This window comes from Rutilus rutilus (assembly GCF_951802725.1).
Source record: "Rutilus rutilus genome assembly, chromosome: 14".
Taxonomy (NCBI): Eukaryota; Metazoa; Chordata; class Actinopteri; order Cypriniformes; family Leuciscidae; genus Rutilus; species Rutilus rutilus.
Window position 1 is genome coordinate 31,514,928 of NC_140219.1, and position 19,410 is coordinate 31,534,337.

The 19,410-nt window shown below is 39.3% G+C and overlaps 1 protein-coding gene across 2 annotated transcripts in view; it reads right to left on the reverse strand.

The window, feature by feature from the left end:
* The window catches only part of atrx (ATRX chromatin remodeler), a 49,299-nt gene that overhangs the window by 16,661 nt on the left and 13,228 nt on the right, over nt 1-19,410 (reverse strand). For both annotated transcript variants that reach the window (XM_084430537.1, XM_084430538.1), the window contains exons 9-27: nt 16,774-18,728; nt 15,493-15,559; nt 14,653-14,798; nt 14,397-14,567; nt 14,183-14,309; nt 12,231-12,330; nt 11,949-12,140; nt 11,703-11,844; nt 10,552-10,661; nt 10,267-10,413; nt 9,025-9,202; nt 8,728-8,865; nt 7,488-7,663; nt 7,214-7,331; nt 4,693-4,823; nt 2,505-2,599; nt 2,277-2,416; nt 1,191-1,344; nt 1,001-1,101 (exon numbers count right to left, since the gene is read on the reverse strand). In XM_084430537.1, the coding sequence (XP_084286663.1) occupies nt 1,001-1,101; nt 1,191-1,344; nt 2,277-2,416; nt 2,505-2,599; nt 4,693-4,823; nt 7,214-7,331; nt 7,488-7,663; nt 8,728-8,865; nt 9,025-9,202; nt 10,267-10,413; nt 10,552-10,661; nt 11,703-11,844; nt 11,949-12,140; nt 12,231-12,330; nt 14,183-14,309; nt 14,397-14,567; nt 14,653-14,798; nt 15,493-15,559; nt 16,774-18,728 (4,388 nt within the window). The remainder of the gene's footprint in view (nt 1-1,000; nt 1,102-1,190; nt 1,345-2,276; nt 2,417-2,504; nt 2,600-4,692; nt 4,824-7,213; nt 7,332-7,487; nt 7,664-8,727; nt 8,866-9,024; nt 9,203-10,266; nt 10,414-10,551; nt 10,662-11,702; nt 11,845-11,948; nt 12,141-12,230; nt 12,331-14,182; nt 14,310-14,396; nt 14,568-14,652; nt 14,799-15,492; nt 15,560-16,773; nt 18,729-19,410) is intronic.

Below are 19,410 nucleotides of genomic sequence, written 5' to 3' on the forward strand. Positions count from 1 at the left end.
AAGTCTCGTGTTCAGCATCTAATATTGTGGCCTCCCACACTCGTGTTCATACCTAACATTTCAATATGTTTCCAATTATGCCTCTGTGATCTTTTCATTACAAATTACAAAGCCTTAAGCAAACATTTTTTTGCAAAATAAAAAAGGCCTAATCATTTTCAAAATTAAAGTAAAAACAGCTGCGAGGGTTTAATTAGGACCATGACCTTATTCCAGAGGCTTTATATTTACATGCGCATATTTGCGTGTTTCTGCAGACACTTAACCCAGATCTGTGTCAGATGTGTGCGCAAATATAAGATGAGTTTTCGCATGTAACCACAGTTTGGTCACTCACTGGATCAGTGCTCACTTTGCTTTTTTTTATTTGCTAAAATCAATGTTAAATTCACAGCACATATAATTCAAATAAAACCGTCAGGATTGGCCATAAACATACAGCAGAAAACTCCTAATAAACACATGGGCCACTGTACAAACCATATGAGGTCATAAATAAGGAACAAAAAATATTAGAAGGTTATATTATAATCCCACCAGCAAGACAAAGTCCAAAGGTGTTTGTTTTTTACATCTATTACTGTATATTAATATTTATATCTATTAAACACTAGCATGCCTAAAATACTGGAATCATGGTTAAATGGCTATTTAATAACAGCTTAGCATGTGACATCAGTCAAAAGGCAAAGTCGTTTGTCATTTTGTACATACAACATATGACATTACATTTTGAAAGACAGACGCAAACCTGCAAATTAATTTCTTTGGAAACATGGATTGACTCGACCATTTCTTGTTCGTAAATGTTATAGTAAATAACATATGCTGTCATAAACTGCAAGAGAGTTTATTAAGAATGAGAAGCATGCAGACTTTGAGTGGCATAAATGTCAGACTAACCCTGAAAACAAAAGAGTTTATAAAGCAGTGTGCGCTCAAGGCTGAGGGAGAGCATTGCTGAAAGAGCAATAATTAACTAAATACCAGCATGTCTAACCTTTGTACGGCGAAACTTTCCCTTCCTCTTTGGCTCTGCCTGCCAACTCCAGAAAATCCTCGATGAGGTCCAGAGAAATGAGGGACTGGCTGAACACCAACCTGAGCACACAAACATTACATACATGATCACATGACACTGAAAGACAATGAGTCCTGAGCTGATGCTACTATGACAGAACATAACTCACACTTTATCTTCCACGTCTTCAGCCATGCGGAGGATCTCAAAAAGCACCACCATTTTCCCAGAATGCTCCAGCACCTCTGAATCTGGCTCGGTCACAAACTCTTTGTACCAGTCCGGTGACGGGCTGCCAGGACCGGAGTTTGACGAGGCCCGAACTGAGGAAAACACACAGATACACACTGTTATGACTATATTTGCAGAAGACATGCACGGCAGGGATCTTAGATCCAAACTTTCAGTACAAAAAATGTAAATTGTAAAAAGGGACCAGAGGTTATTGTGAAGTTATCGTCTTGTGTCAGGTCAAAAATCTAACATCATCTTATTAATGAATAATTTGAACTATTCTCCTATATTGGTTATTCATTTTAAACGGCAGACTTAATATCCGTTTCTGGTCATAATTTGGAGACAATGAGCTTATGAAACCGTCGTCTGTGGATGAGAACCTGAAACAAGGACTGGTGGGCCGTTGTCCTGCTCCACTTCACAGACGATGAGTGAAAGGAGAATTTTAGGATGACGGGACGCTTATTTATATGACACTTTATTCAACAGGAACAACAGCTCATCATACGTCATTACGCCACTTCAACGTCATTGCGCATGCGCAGTCCTTTCGGTTTCGGTTTCAATCCGATCAAGTGTTTATATGTTCTCTCGACTGGATTAGAAAAGGAAAAAAAACACCTCTTTCAATCCGATCGAAGTTTAATTCAGATCGAGCTCAATCCGATTACTAATGGATTATTTGGGTGCCAGTGATAAAGTCAATCAACTATTAGTAATAATAACACTGCCTAAAGGTCCTTGCACACTGAGTCTGACATTTTTGCACATTAAAAAATAAATACGACCTCACGTTTTGTCAATCACGTTTAGACACTGCCTCCAAAACTTTCGTTCGTCATAAAAAAAAAAAAAAACCCGGCTTCGATTTTCTGCACTTTTAGCATCCGTAGCAAACCGTTTTAATGGTGTTTTGACAATTCAGAGCCACCCAATCACAAATACGAAAAAAATTATTTCGGACTCAGTGTGCAAGGACCTTAACTCCTATCTGAGGAGGTGATGGTGTCAGTCATACCCTCCTCCACCGGCTCTGCTCGGTTCCTCCCCTCGGGGTTTCCTCCGCGAGAGCTGGTGTTCCACTCTTTAATCACTTCCAGGTCATCACTGTCAGACTTGTCTGAGCCTTTGTCTTTTCCTTTGCCTCGTTTCTTCTTCCTGTATGGGGGTTTAGGAAACCAGATTAGTCATAATAGAGGTAGGAAACGGGTCAATTGCTAAGGAAGAGTAAGGGCTCATTTCAAACTTTTTGGGCTTCTCATCTTCAGAGGTCAAACTCATGGAGGACTCCTCTGTCTCCGAGGCTATGAACTCCTCCATACTGTCCTCGTCGAAGTATCCCTGTTGGTATGGAGGGGGGGAAAAAGCAGTAAAGAGTTAAAGGGGTAGTTAATAAAAAATAAAACGTGTGTCAACGTTTACGTATCATCATGTCATTCCAACTCATACGATTTTTGTTCATACGATTTTTGTTCATTTTCCAAACACATATTAATGAAACCTGAGAGATTTCGGTCCCTGCACTGAAAGTCCAAGTAACCAAGTAAGCTTCTGTGTTCATCATGTTTGATGTGCTATATGTATGTGTGTTAATCCTTGTTTATGTAAATAAAAGCCTGATTAAATCTGTTCATCATATAAAGCAACTGCATCTCTTCGTAAGACTTGAATATGGATACATTTTTCAACACCTTTATGACATTTTTGGATCTTCGATGTTTTGGTTATCTGGACTTTCAAGTTTCATTTAAAAAAAAAAAAAAAAAAAAAAAATTATATATATATATATATATATATAGGGCTGTCAATCTTCCTCTATAATACTATTCGAATTCCATTCCTTATTTTATTTAATATTCGAATATTAAATGCTCAAATTCATCCTATTATTAATATTTACGACATTACACAGTCTTATGGATCGCCAATGCGTGATGTTGATCGGTCTCATATCTTCACAGATAAACCGTCAGTTTGTCTGTTATTGCCTTTTGGCGGACAGCTGGTAGCAGTTGAGCCCCGTGATGAGGAGAGAGAGAGAGGCAGAACATAAGTAATTCTTGCCTGTTTTAGCGGCGGTTCCTCGGACAGATCGCCTAGCTTGTCAGGTTGTAAGTTGTCATACAGTCCACAATGAGACGGCGTTTTTATTAATGAAAACGCACTCCAAAGTGGATATATTTGAAGACGCCGTTTTCACGTTGTAATGTGGACTGAGAATCAAATTGTTGATCTCCGTTACCGTGGAGACATTCCTCTCCGCGACTTTTGACAGTTGTTATGATGATACAGCGTGGATAACGTGCACAATAGTGTTACGATTCAAAAACTTTATTGTTTATCAGACGAAACAAAAGCATTTAATTTTCACATGTGTGTGCCAAGGCGGCGAGAAAGGCAAGATTGCATTAAAAAAAAAAATCTATACATAAAAAAGCAATATTCGAATAGGAACTTCAGCATTCGAATAGTATTGATTTTTTTAATATTCGAATTATATTCGAATTTCGGAATTCGTTCCAACAGCCCTAATATATATATATATATATTATATTGTGTAAATATCTTACGTTATGTTTTGGAGATAAACCAAACTCTTATGGAATGAGGGCGAGTAATTTACGACGTTATTGGGTGAACAATCCCTTTAAATGCTGTAACTAATGGATTTTCTAGTTTTCTATGGCTTAGCACAATAAACCTGGGATAGATAATGTGAACCTGAGCATGTACAAAAGTGATTCTTCGGAAACTAAGGCCGCATATGCCCAATTCCGATATGTTGACTAGACGACCAGCTTACATATCCGACCAGAAACATATCCGATATCTGCATTTACACAACACACTTGGCGAAACAACCCTAGATACATGCACTGAGTCGGAAAAGCTTAGGCTGAAAAGGAAGTAAAAAAGGACACGATTTGCAATGGACACAGAAGAAATGACTTCTGCTTTCCACACAATCTTTAAAGTTCAGCAAAACATTGGCAAAAAAATAAAAAAAGCCTGGCCATTAAAAAGACGTCAATGGTTATTCGTCAACGTCGTTTTTTTTCAATGAAGCAAGACTCATATTGACGGGAATATCCGTGTATGTCCACTTACATGGCAGACGCAAATGCATGCATCTGATTTATATCAGATTTATTTAATGTGAATGAGGCCTGAAATCGATCTGAGAATAATGTGCTTTTGTCTTGCTTAAAAGTTCGTGGGTCATATCCAATCTGTGCCACATGGGAGAATAAAACAATCGGGATTGGGTCTCTTGAACCATGTAATGTGCGGCCTAAAGAACATCATGCAGCTCTCTAGTCGTTTTTTGGGTCTGGAGTCCTGCATGTGCACAGAAAGTGATGATATTAGGGAAAGTTCTCCCTTAAGTAAATTCCCTCAGGTTGTGTTTCCAGAGAAGTCTGCAGTCCGCTCACCTTGTTTTCTTTACTGATATAGTCCAGCTGGAGGCACCACGGATGGGTCCAGATTCTGCTGAGCATCTGGAAATCCTGGAAGAGTTTGGTTCCCGCACGACCTCTTCCACTCTCCAAGGCAGAACCGACACCTGTTGAGAGGGTTCAGACGTTTAGTGCCCGCAGCCTCTATCCCAGCATGCCAGAGCACCCCAAATCCTGCATTCAGATTAGCCCGGAGGATTAACTGAGCAGGTAAACAAGCTCTTAGGACTGTGAGAGGCTCATGCTGCCTGTTTTCACACTGATACTTAGAAAAAGCCCAAAAATTCTTCACAAGAAAGGCTTTGCTACAAAAAAAAAAAAACAAAAAAAAGTGTGATTTCGGCAATTCACCAAGCGGATTTGCCAAACAAATGACTGCCATGTTCAAAAACAAACACTAGCAATACTGTATATTGCACAGTGCCTGAAGCCCATGTTCTAGGGATGAGCACGAGTACCAATCAGTGATGATCTTTCATGAAAATGAAAATCTATTTTTCTTTTTTCTGATTGGTCATAGCAGCACTCTGTGCGGTACTTTGAGATCTGATTGGTTACCGTAAGGACAGCATGACGGAGAACTTAAGTGAAGCAATGGCTTTGGACGCATACAGTAATGCCTGGAATCACTATGATGATGAAAATACAGCAAAGTGCAAGAGATGCAGCACCAATCTGTCTTACACATCACATTATAATGAGAAATTTCTTTGTCCACATTTCAGTGTGTTGTTAGAGAAAGAGCGCATCCACAACAGGAGATACACATTCTGAGCATTTGAGTCATTTTGTGCAGTCGTAGTATTTTGTCTGCGCATACATATCTGATTATTCTCATATAGGATGTGTTCGGCTGAGTTAATTAACCTAACAGCATGCAAAGTTTCAGTTTACTGGTGTTCATTAACTCTGCAAAGTAGAATGTACTTCTAAAAGTAATAATAATAATAAAAATGATAAAAAAATTATCACAAGAATGTGTTCAATGTTTTAATATTCAATGTGGACTTCTGTAGCATCCCATTGTTTTCCCAGAAAATAAACAGAATTGTTCAATTTTAATTTGAATAAATGTAAAAGATTATTAAATTGTTCATGTTTTATGCCTGAACAATTTATGTTTTATGCCTATTAATTGATTACCACCGGTTTTCATTATAAATTTGTATATAAAAAAAAAAAAGTTAACAGAATTTCTGAAAAAATTTATCGGAATAAAAATAATTTCATAGGGTCCTACTATTGTAAAAATGTTAATAAAAATCTTTAATAAGTTTAAAGAATTCAATTTCCTAGACATGCTTTTTGACTATTAATATTTAATTAAACCGTTAAAAACTGAATACAGAAAAATGTATGGAATTTGAAAAAAATAAAAAATAAAACCTATAATAAAAAGAGCCCTAAAGATGTAATAATTGTATAATCTTTATATTTAAATTAATAAGATATGATTTTTGACTAATAAAATTTAATGCAAACATTCAAACAGAATCCAGAAGAATAAAATCGGGGGGAATCGTGAAAAATTTAACGGAAAAAAAAATATTTATAGGGCTCTAATTACGCTGAACTATGTTCTTTTAAAAAAAGACAAATGATACATAATTAATAATCTTATTTTTCTTTTCTCATTTTTGCATCCTAATACCAGGCAGACACAGGGCCAGAGTACAGACATTGCTGTCAAATCTGGGATAGAAGAAATGTCACAGACCGTAGAGTTGCGAACACTGTAGTGTGTGTAAAACGCTGAATGCGAGTTCACCTAAATGCAGCATGAAATTGGATCAGGGTTTGGGTAAAGCAGGCCACCGGGACAAAAGCCCAAGCATTAAGGGAAAGACGGTGTCTGGTTGGTGGTCTCTGGGGGTCTGCACCCACAGTCACAACAGCAGCGCAGGAGCAAAGCAGCGGCTCAGAGGAAAGCCGGACTAATGAGCCTCCGGCTGGGAAACTCTCCACAAGCTCTTCATTAGATAAGGACGTGGGAATTTGTTCAGATAGCCTCACGGCCTGGTGCCAGCTGCCTTTCTCCCTCTCCCAGATGCAGAACAATCACGGCCTGAGCTATAACACCACCAAACCACTTCATTGAAAAAAAAGAGAAGAGCCGGTGGGGAAAAGCTGGTTTCACCTCAGGAGACTTCAGGGTTTAAGCTGGCAGACTTTACGAGGTGGATCACACAAATGACTTGATTAAAACTAAACGCGAAACACATTTAACTTTCGTAATGTGACATTTTTGAGTGAAACTGAATATTCAGCAGGAAACAGATGTAGGGCTGAGACACTTTTCCTTCATGTTCACGTGGTCCGTCACATCGGCAGAAACGTCATTTCAGAGGTGGGAAAATCATTTCACGATGATTACAGACTATGAATATTTACACTGACGAATGCAGAGACTTTTATTATGACAATAAATAGGGAAAATAGGGTTGCTTTTAACAACCAAGAGCAAACATGCAATAAACAGAATGACGTAGAGTCGTACCTGTAAAGTGATCCAGATAGTACCGATAAAGCTTGCACTGAATGGGTGTTAACCGGATCTCTAACACATACTCGTGTTTTGGTGGGAGGAATTTTGTTAGGGCAGTGTAATCTCTTCTCTGTGGGACAAAAACAAGAACAGATTTTTAAAAGTCTGCTCATCTTAAACAAGCACTGAACATTTCACTCATTTATAGACCTGTACCGTTGTAAAACCATGACTTAAGATACATGACAATACTCAAGCCCTCATTGGCTGTGGTGATTTGGCTTACTTGGACACATCCTGCCAGCATCTCGTAGAGGATGTGCGCTCGTTTCTTCATGACACGGACGTCAACGAGCGTGGAGTCGGCACACTGGCCGTTCTGGATGGGGTTGATGAAGCGGTTTCTGAACTCCTTCACTGATCCCAGCAGGTTCTCCTTAATGAAGGTCACCATGCAGTGATCTGAGGGCAGAAAGTGACACTTTTACACTCCCACACTGTCATAACCGAAGTGTTTAAAGAATCCTTTCCAAATTCAGAACGACATACACTTTTCACCTTAAATAGCACAACCATGAACCGTCCACTGACTATGAGGCATCAATCACACTGAGGTACTGAAATCACCGGGTGCACTCTGATTGGCTAGTTGCAACAGAATTTCTGGGTGTCAAGGAGCACTGAACATTTAGGGCCATTTGGAAGCTCAATCTATAAGCTATTAATGACTAATGATCTACCAATATGTTAGCTGATATTTGGCAATTTTGAGATAAAGGCATTGGCTGATAACCACGTTCACAAAAAAAAAAAAAAAAAAGAAAGTGTCAAATATTCGGTATGGGCCTTTCAGGTTCGGCACATGTTTACCATATGAATACAGCATTGTTTTAACCACTGCTTGTACGTAACTTCTGTGTGCGATGAACGTCATCTGAAACTCTGTTTCTCTCTAATGATGGAACGATAGTGTATATATGATATTGATAAAATTGTCTTTTGTTATTTTTCAGATGTGTTTGCACATGAATGATCCGAGTTGTCCTTCATTATATTCAAATTCATACATTATACATCAAATTCAGCCTACAGATTAAAGCGGCTTGCCCTCATGCAAGATGTGAGTGCCGTTTAATGCATTTGAGACTTTTCCTCAGTGCATTACATTTACAATCCTTATCTGTAAACGTTGGAAATCCTTCAAAGACTTCACTGAATGATCAGATGGAGAGCAATAATTTGGGCTAAAACACACATTTTGCTAAAATATTTAGCATCCAAAAGTGGACGCACTTCCGCCATTTACAACAGCACTGCAGTACGACGAGTATTGCAGCAGTATTGACGGACGTTTTTATGTAAAGACAGGACCATAGTTTGTTCAGTAAACCACTGTTTAATAAAAAGTAAAAAAAAAACAACTGCTGTACTGAAAACATGCCGAATTGTGACTTCAAATCAAGGGTCTGTACCGAACCGTCATTTTACCATCGCACCCTTAAGCACAAGCGAAAAGAGTGACTTACACTCGATGAGGTTGTTCTGCAGAGGCGTTCCCGTCAGCACCACCCGCCGACGAGTCCTGATGGAGTTCATGGCTTTGGAGACGGCAGACGCTTCGTTCTTCAGGATGTGACCCTCATCGCAGATGACAAAATCCGGACCTGTGCATCAAAACATGAAGAAATTTACAGTAAATTAAACATTTTACAGCAGCATGTCAGTTTTAATTACTTCAATGTTATTTCCAGGACTGCAAAACCCTATTTGAACATTTTTATTAGCTGATATTTCCAGGTTTATCATAAATGCAGTAACTTCACCTGGATCAACTAGAGTTTTCTGAAAGGTTTCCTTCAGCTTCTTGCTCTTGATGTTGCGCCCTTGCGTGAGGTTGCGGTACATCTCGTATCCTATGATCATGACGCCGCCATCTTCCTGCCAGCGCTGTAAAGCGTACGCTCTCTCCTGAGGTCTCTTGACTGTGGCCAGCTCTGTCACCTGAAACAGAGGGAAAGACACAGACATAGGGTGAGATTAAATGTCAACGTTGAAGGACTCAGATTTAACATTGGACAAGGGGCAGAGAATATATCAACCCTTGCTATTGTTAAAGTCACACTATGCAGGGTTCCCACACCTTGTTTAACTTCAAATTCAAGGACCTTTCAAGGACTTTCCAGGTCCAGTACCCTCAAATTCAAGGACTTAATGTGGGGACACATTTCAAGTGAGAGCATCGTGTTACCGTTTTCATGTGTCAAACACAACTATGAAAAAAAGCAGAGATCTGATATCCTATTTGTCGTATTTCCGTTTTGCATAAAACTGAAGAATATTCGGCACATCCTATACTATATTCTAAAATTATATGATGTTAACTTTAGCATGAAACCATGAAATGTTGAGATACCATCGTAGTATTTTCGTGTGTGCGTGAATGTCATGGCAACGTACAACACAAACTACCTCATGCAGGAAACACTTAACGTAACATGTAAAAGCTAGTGCGCATAGGCCACGAAGTGTTGGCGAAATAACACATTAGCGGATCGGAGGGAATAATATGGATTTTTTTTCCAGAAAACTTCTTGCACAAAATAAATTCAAGCACTTTCAAGGACCTGCATCTATGCATGTTTATTTGCAAAAACTCTCCAGGGCCTTGATTTCTTTCTTTTTTTCAGATTCACAAACTTTTAAGGATTTCAAGGATCCATGGGAACCCTGACTATGAAGCTTTTTTGTTCAAATTACAAAATTTAAATAACGAGTCAATACATAATCAATCCTTCTTCCAAAATGTGTATTTGTCTCACCCTGATTCGCTATGGTAAGCCTATTATAAGCATTTATATTTTAGCCCTGACGGGATGGTTTTCATGGGAAACGTCTCTAAAGTCCACTACATACAAAATGGCCACTTAAATTTTACATTTATTATTTATTTGTAACATTCATTATACAATACTTCAGCATACTTTGTGCGGAGTTTCAAATGGACCCGTGTGATAACGGTAAAGCGTAAATGGAAAGATCTACATGATCCAACACCAAATCTCTACCTCTAAACTCTCCTCGTCCTTCAGGCCTTCTTGCCACTTCTCAAACTCATTGAGCCAGTTGAGCACAGTGTTGAGAGGACACACCACCAGAGCCGTGGAGAAGTTCAGCTTCTCACACAGAAGAAGAGTGTGGAGAAACGTCACCACCTGCAGGACGCCGAGAGAACAGCAGAGTCACGCGCAGACCAGACACAGCAGAATCACAACGCAATATCATTTACAGCTGTTCATAGCATGGCATTATAACAAGATGGTATAAATAAATAAAATAAATAAATAAATTACCTGGAGGGTTTTGCCCAGACCCATGCAGTGGGCCAGGATACAGCCGGAGCCAGAAGACTTCTCTACCTTCTTCACCGACTCACAGCAGCAGTCCCACATGAACTGCACACCTGCAAACAGAACAAACACAAAACGTGTTTTTCCATGTGTCCTCCACTATGAGGGACTAAAACTAATTAAATATGAAAGAGTCCTGCACCAATTAGCTATGCAGAAGTAAGCCGTTTTCTGTGAATGTGCAGAGACTCATTTTCGATTCGGAAGGCCTATGATTTTTTAACAACAAAAAAAGTGCTACAAACCAGTTTTTATGATCACGAAAACCCAATTAAAATAATTTGATAAGTAAAAGTTTGCAATATCAAGCAAAATAACAGACTGTTTTTCTACAGCTAACATAACCGGATGCGAATGAGACCAGAATAAGGGGGATTTCTGCACGCCAAACAAGTTACAAAGTCCAAGATCCATTGAGAAAATAGATGTCTTTCCCATCCCTCTACTGTGGTTTGTTGCTGTAGCATGTGCTATGGATTACTCTACCCATGTGCGATTAGCATTATTCACTTATTATATCTTACTCGTTTGGTCAATTATCTGGTGTCTCCAATTAGTGCCTTGAACTATGTATGCAGTTATTTAAGACAGTCCAAGATGGACTGAAATGTTTGTTGTTTCTTTTTTCCTTTTGGGCAAAAGAGTCACTCTTTTGTTTAGTTTTTTATCACGTTTGTGCTGAATCTTCAATAAGTTTTTCTCAATGGATCTAGGACTTTGAACTTGTTTGGCGCACGGATTCCTTCTTTTGTTTTTTTATATATATTTCGACAACTAATCAATGCATGAAAAAATTTTACTCGAAAAAAAATAAGTACAATTAAATGAAATAAAATACAATGACTAGTTGACACATGACGCATTTCTGGGTACATTTATTTATCAAAATTTGCTAATTTTAGAGATGGAGAAATTTATTTTCTTGTTAAAAATTGAAGATTTAATAAGAAAGAAAAGGGGTAAAATGTTTATTTGATGATGACTTTAAACACTGATTTACTTCGGCTAACCCTTTTCAGGGACATACTAGAAATGCTGAATAGTCACTATAACCAAAGCATTTAAAACATATATACACGTGATGATTAGCTCACCATCAACCTGATGGGGTTTGAGTTTGGTCACCAGGTTCCTGTGAACCTGCACTAGTGGCTCCTTGGTCTCCTCGTCCTCGTCGAGCACCAGTTTTGTGGTGATGGGACACGCGATCTGTGACGACTCCTCCACCACGATAGTCTGAAACCAAACAGGCCCCAGCTTTGAGTTTTCAGTACAAGATTAAAACTATAATACAGAGGAACAGTTTGTGAGCCCTAAATATCTGCCTCTTAGATGTGTACCTCTCGTAGTTTCTCCCTCAAGCGCTCCCTCTCAGCAATGCGTTTCCTCCTCTCCTCCTCCTCCTTCAGGGCATCTCGGGTCTCTGTCCGCAGAAGGTCATCTTTAATGATCTTGCGGATCTTCTTGCGATTTTTGGGTGTCCCTTTGTCATCCCCTTCCTCATCACCATCTCCATCCCCTTCCTCTCCACTCTGTAGAGCAGAGAAACAAACATACTTCCCATAAAGACACCAGCAGTTTGTTTATTCATCGTGCTGAAATAGATGTGTAATATACGGCACCTTGGCACTGGATGAGGAGTCTTGAACCTTAATGCGCCGTCGTTTTTTCTTTTCTTTCTGGTAACTTCTCTCACCGTCTTTGACGGCTTTCTTGGACGATCTACAAGTGATACCAGGACATGTTTGGTAAGTTTTGTTTACCTCAGCGAACAGTAGTAGATTCATTAGTCGTAAAAAAAAAAATGCAATAATAAACCATGATTATTAATAATCCATAATAATTTAGCAGAAGATTTTACGAAAGGAGAATGTGTCCAGAGAGAACTTTTTTTTATTTGCACATTTGATTTGAGACAAGACACTTAAAAACATACATTACTATTAAAAGTTTGGGGTCAATAAATTTTTTTTTGTTTTTAAAAGTCGTCTCTTATTCTCTCTCAAGCTGCAATTATTGGATCAAAAACACAATAAAAAAACGTAATATAGGAAAATTTTATTGCAATTTAAAATATCCGTTTTCTATGTGAATATATGTCAGTGTCACATGATCCTTCAGAAATCATTCTAATATGATTCATGATACCACCCATAGAGATATTTTATATCATCTCATAATTGTTTGATAATTTGTGTAATTTTGAAGAAGTAATAGCTTACATTTAGAAAAAAAAAATACATTATTTTAAAACAATTTGAGAATAAAATTCATTATTATAAATGTTATATTTTATATTATTATTTTATACTTATATTATACAATTGTTATTATACACAACAGAATAAAGAGACAAATTAAACACGGCTTCAGGCGTTTCAACAGTATATTCAGGCAAGAAATACTAGAGAAATTAAAGTAATCGACTGTAAATAACACTGGATAGTTATTGTAAAACTTAAATACAGATTAACGCTTACAATTATTCAGTTAAGAGCAGAGAGTGATTTTCTTTCTTTTGTTCTTTGATTAACATGACAGACAGCAGCAGGAATATTAGGCTTCGGTCACTTTAAGAGCTTATGCACGGATCCAATGTACGGTTACACAACATGCCTATTCTCTAAACTATTTACAAGTATGTTCCAATACTGACTGTATTTACCCGAATACTCGAGAAGACGGGCATTTGACTTATGTATTTGACCATTAAGTGCGGTAAGTCATGAAAAAGAAATCAATTTGGTACTTTGGTATGATGAGGGCACCACTTAAAACTATAGATCAGTGGGAATGAGTAAAATTATGCGCAATACAAGCACTATTTAATAAGACGAGTAAGTGAGAGGAAGGCGGCGTGTGTTAATTCGCCGTCGGAGAGAAGAGAGAGAACGCTGGCGTTGAAGCCGTTTCCAGATATTTCAGTATCGATATATTTCTGAATCCCAGTATTTTTAACAACACTAGTAGAATGTCCAAAGTGGACCATCGAAATAGAGAGCTTCCCACAACAACACTACACCACTATGAGAAACAACAAATCTAGATGGGAATATGTCAGTAGAATTTCAAATCCACAATGATCAGGTATTTATTTTAGTATAGGCCTAACTATACACCATAATAAATGCATTCAGTGATTTTATCTCGGTCTGGGTCGGAAATCTTATGCACTATCTGACTGTAACACATAGATGTTGTCGAAAGGGGAGCGTTTCCCTCGTGATGCTCTGCCTGGTGAGCAGAAACACTGAGTTGCTCTTTGTTTCAGCTGCATTGGGGTCAATTGACTGACATTAAAGGGATAGTGAACACAGAAGAAGAAATTTTGACGAGTGTATACATATTATGGAAGTCAATGGCTACCATCAACTGTTTGGTTACCCAACTAAAGCAAGATAAAATGAGTAAAATGACAGATTTTGTAATTTTGCATCCAGATGATACTGCTTTATGCTTCTTGCATTAGTTCTTAAATATGGGACAGTACAGTGGATCAGGGACTCAAACTCGCGAACCAATGTGTCGATAGCTACGCCATGGCATGGAACTACAGAACTGCTGCCATCCTTACCGTGTTTTGCGTTTATTGCTCTTGTTTTCATCCTCTTCTTCACTCACAGCCTCACTGAGCGCTGACGCATCACTGGAGCCCGAGAGCGACTGCTCAAAGTCTGAGTCTGCCGAATCGTCACTGTCCACTGCACAAACGCACATAAAAAAAACCCCATTTAACAACACTTCAGAGGAGTCACATGTGGCGGCTTATGTTTAGACTCGACACTGACCTTTCCGCCTGCCTTTCTTTTTGGTTTCTTTCTTTTTTTTGACTGGGGTCTCTTCATCAGAGTCACCCTCACTTAGAGTCAACTTCTTACGCAGCAACCGGTGCCTGCGTCCACCTTTCTTCACGTCAACATCTGAGCCCGAGTCTGAAGTTTCGTCCTCATCCTCTTTATCTGCACGATAACATCAATGCATTATACATGACAAGAACACATCTGCTTTAAACTGCATTCAAATCTGAATTATTTCTTAACTCACCGCTTTCTTCTTGCTCCTTTGCACCGTCTTTTCCTTTCTTACGTGAATCCCTATCCTCTTTATCTGCGTTTTCATCATCCGATGAACTATCAGCTCCAGACGAATAGTTGGCTTTGATCTGCGCCAAAAGCATCCTCTTGGCAATTCTTTTAGAAGAGATAGAAACAAGATTAGGCCATAAAAATACTACTTATTTAACTTCTGAATGTCCAGTCTGGGATGTTTTTAAGGTAACTAGTTTGATCATCTTAATCAAATGCAGAATGACGTGCCTCAATGTAACTACAAACAATCAAGATCATGGGTTCGATCCCCAATGAAGGATAAAAACTGAGTGGATTCTGCTTATTAACAGGAAGTCCAACAGTTACGGTCTTGAAATGCAGAAGGGCAGAAACCTTACGTCCAAAACGGCTACTTTTCAGGAATTAAAAAACTCTATTTTTTTACATAACAGTTGTCAAAGTTGGTACGGTAACTTTATATATTGTCAGAAACTTGCTCATCACATATTATTAACATTTTACCAAAAACAAGCTCAAATAGAGCAAATACCAGAGATATGCATTTTGTCTGCACCTGGAGGTTTAAGGTTACAGTGTCTATGTGTACTTTTACATCTCAGATCATGAAACATATTGATCGTTGAAACTTTGCAGATCTTTTACATTTACAAACAGCTATATAGCACAGCACACTACATGTAATGTCATATCCGAAAAAGCATAATACGGGCACTTAAATAACTTTCACTGGATAATATTTTTAAGACCCCAAGTGTTAGTGTTTAAACAGACAGAAACTTAAAAAAAAACTATTCACAGCAAGTATAAATGATACCTATTTTCAGGGTCATCGTCATCATCCACCACCTGGGAGGATTCAGCCTTTAATTCAACTTCATCACCTTGAAGAACAAGAAAAAGCCATGAAATTCAATAAACACAAGTCCAAAATCGTATAGTTGTATAGAGCGCTGATAATGAACTGTAAAAGTTTGAGAAGCACTGAGATACAGTCTCTCAGATCAGACAGTGTTCAGTGTCTTAATTAGTTATAATCGTTAATTCAGTTTTTTTTTTTTAGCTAGTCTGCCCTATATAATTTAAGGTAGTGACTACATCTATCCAAAACGGGTCCATATTAACTGCTCTCAAATGTTCTATCAGTCCGTAGCTACCGATATATCGACTTGTGTCTCCGTCTAGTGATGTTTCACATATAGTGTGTGCGCAGGGCGTGAGCAGTTAGGCACCCTTATTAACAGGACAGCTACAAGGTGTCAGAAGTGACAGTGAGTAGATAGTGCGTCTATTTTTGCCACACAGCTCACGCTCAAGGCAGCAGCTCCGACTGCTTCAGAAAACTAAAACATCAGGAGACCAAAGACAACATGAAAGCAGGTCAAAAACATTTGAACTCTCAGATTACGTTAACCCAAAGTCTGCAGGTTGGGGGTCTATGTAAATTATTTTTTTGATTGTGATGTAATATTAGGTCCTCATATTTACCGTATTTTTCATTATTTTAATAAGTCACTTCTTTACCATATGAAACGTGCTGCGATTTATCTCTGTTTTCCATGTTTGTGGAGGGGGCAGGCGTTTTGTAAGGCCACTCAACGTACACTTACGTCACTGGTAGATCCTATTGTGATGAGTTTGACCCTGGCCTAAAGTAGGAGGTAATTTAGTCTCCCAAAAGGCGTTCCTATAACTGAAATACTTCCCAGTTCCTGCAGTTTGAACACGCCTAAAAAAGCGGGAACTTCTGCCTAAAGTTATGGGAACTATGAATCTGTTCCTCCAGTGATAAAAGCCCCTTTAGTGTGCTGAGAGTTATTTACCATTTTTATGCACGCCATAGTTTCCCGTTTTATGTATATATTTAACATTTTACAATTGTTATGTGGTCCACCTGTTAGTTTGAAAGCTGCTGCTAAATTTGGCAGAACATGTTTCCCAAAATCAAGATCAATTATTTGTATTATAAAAGGGACAGTGGTTAATTTAGTACGTTTTTCTACCACTTACTTATTCCGAATTTAAAATCAATGAACTATAGGCAGCGAATACTTTATGCCATATAATGTAGCTTAATTCAACCATTTTGTTGACTGACCTGATGACTGATGGAAACCATCAATACTGGCCATAACGGACTCGAGTATTGGTTTAATCTTCTGCTGATCACTGTCCTCTCCTGAGTTATCATCCTGCTTCTCCTCCTCTTTCCCCTCCTCCTCCTCCTCTTCGTCACTGGAGGAAGACTCTTCCTTGGTTTTAGCCTTTTCTCTCTGAGACCTTCGTTTCCGCTCGAATGACCTTTTAGGCCCTTTTTTGCCCTCTTTACTGCATTCCTCCTCTTCCTTTTTGACGCCTTTGGATTTTTTTTTCCCACTACCCATCTTGGCCAGGCTTTTCATCTGCTTCTCAAGATCGGAGTTGTGGTTTGAGGAGTCCGATTCCCTGCCTTTCTTCTTTTTGGTTCTTCTTTTTTTTGCCGTTGACGACTTGTCACTCTGGTCCGAATCCGAGGAGCCCATGTCGAGTTTGCGCTTCGGCTTCCCTTTCGCAGATGAGCGCGTAGCCACTTTCTTCGTCTTGGTCCGTTTTCCAGAAGCTTTCCCGCAGTTTTCGGTTTCACTCTCATCAGAGCTGGCCTTCAAAGCCGCCGTCTGCAGGACCTCAGGGACCTCATCCGAGTCTGAATCACACTGCTCCTCGACTGGCTCACTGCGCTCTTCTTTTGCCTTTGACGACCTTGGTTTACGTTTGCTCTTTGCCTCCGGTGACTTGCGTAAGGGTGTGGTCTTCATCCTGGGGGAGCGTCGGCTATCTTGACCCTCCTTTGGTAACGTCTCCCCATCCATGTCTTCTGAAGGTGACCGTTCACTGCTCTTATCTCGCTTTATGGTAATTTTAAGAGGAACGGGTGTTAGTTTGACGACGAGTTTTTTACCCAGTTTTGTAAGGCTCTTATTGGACTCCACAATCTCAGCGTTGGACGTCGATTTCCCATCACTGGAATCGGTCGAGTTGCCAGCATCCTCTTCTTTCTTTACAGCGAGACTCTCGACCATCTCAAAGAGTTCCTCTGGGACAGACGGTGGAATAGACACAATGTCTTTATCCAGAGACGCTTCACCCGCCGGCACAGAGCTTTCCTCAAAGTCAGGGTTATCTGCCATTTCCTGATCTTTAGCTTCACTTTCTTCAGACCGGTCTCTTTCTTCGGGGTCTCTCTCTTCAGACCGGTCTCCTTCTTCAGACCAGTCCTGAGCTTCTTCTGGCGAGAGTGGAAGGCTCTCCTTCATCTCAACTTCAGCTGAGTTACTGTCCTGTTGGTTTTCCTCTTCTACCACAGGATTTTGGTCCTTTGTAGGGCAATCTGAACTTTCCTCCCTGACAGTTGTGGGGTCAGCGTGGTGCGAGTTAACAACTGTTTTACCTGCAGTTTGACTGTCTGGTGGTCTTTGCTCCTCTCCATTCTGAAACTTGAGGCCTTTCTCTTCAAATTCTTTTTCAAGCGACTCCTCAAGAGCTGTATGAGCCTTTTTCAGATCCGCCAAAACTGATTTGAAGGCTTTTAAGTGTCTATAACTTACCGCCTTAGCATCAGGGCCATTTGATGTGTGCTGGAGGAATTGCACAAAAGTACGGTTCAAACCGTTCGTGGTCTCGATTAGTTTTTTGGTCTTTTTGACTAGCTCTTTGGGAACCTTCAACGTCTTACAGGAAAAGGTTACGGTTCCCGCTCCGTCTGAAGCATAATCCTGCCCGTTTACTGCGGGTTTTTCTCGTTTGGTATGCTTGTGTTTGCGGTCTTCACGCTTTGTCTTGTCACTTTCTCCCCTGGGCTTTTTATAACGAGATTCCAAACTGAGCAAAACCTTTTCACAGGTTTTAACATAGTCTTTCAGCGGCTCTGGGTAGCACACAAAGCAGTGCCATTTGCTTTCTTCATTCATGATTTCAGACAGCTCTTTTCGTCCAAGGTTGCGCAAAATGCATTTTTTGCAGAAGGCATTGCTGCAGTAGTCACAGCAAATCAGATTGCCACCCTCTGCACACCACCTGAAAAGAAAATCCAATCATTTAATTCATTTGAGGAAAATACAATTGCGTTTTCTAATGATTTTATGTAAAAAAAAAAATTACATTAGCAATTCTTCTACAGTAGTATACACTGTTTGAATCAGTGCAGTAAAAACAGCAACACTCTTATTTATTTAGTCAAATTTACATTTGTTAACTAATCAAATCAAGAAACTTTGCTGCCGTACCATGGGTCCAGCAGGCGTAATGATATGACGCAGCGCCTGAAAATAGTCCCCAGCTCGGTAGACTATAGGGTCGACTATTTTCAGGCGCTGCGTCATATAATTACGCCTGCTGCACTCATGGTACGGCAGCAAAGTTTCTTGATTATTACGCAGGAATAAGAGTATAGTTCCTAGCCATATCAGCCTAGAAAATCTAAACTTTTCATTTTCCATTGGTCTTAGTACACGATGTAACTACAGAAGAGTCAAGTTTTAAATAGGAAAAATATCGAAACTCTTTGGTCATATTTTTGAGAGAGATGCTAATGGTCCTGTCCGATTCAATGATCTATGCTAAGCTATGCTAAAAGTGGTACCGCCAGACGCGGAGATCGGCTGTATGGATTAGAAAACGGTAAAACTCAACTGTTTAACTCTGGGGGAGTTGTAAAATGAGCCTATTTCCAAAAAAAGTGGAGTATCCCTTTAACCTG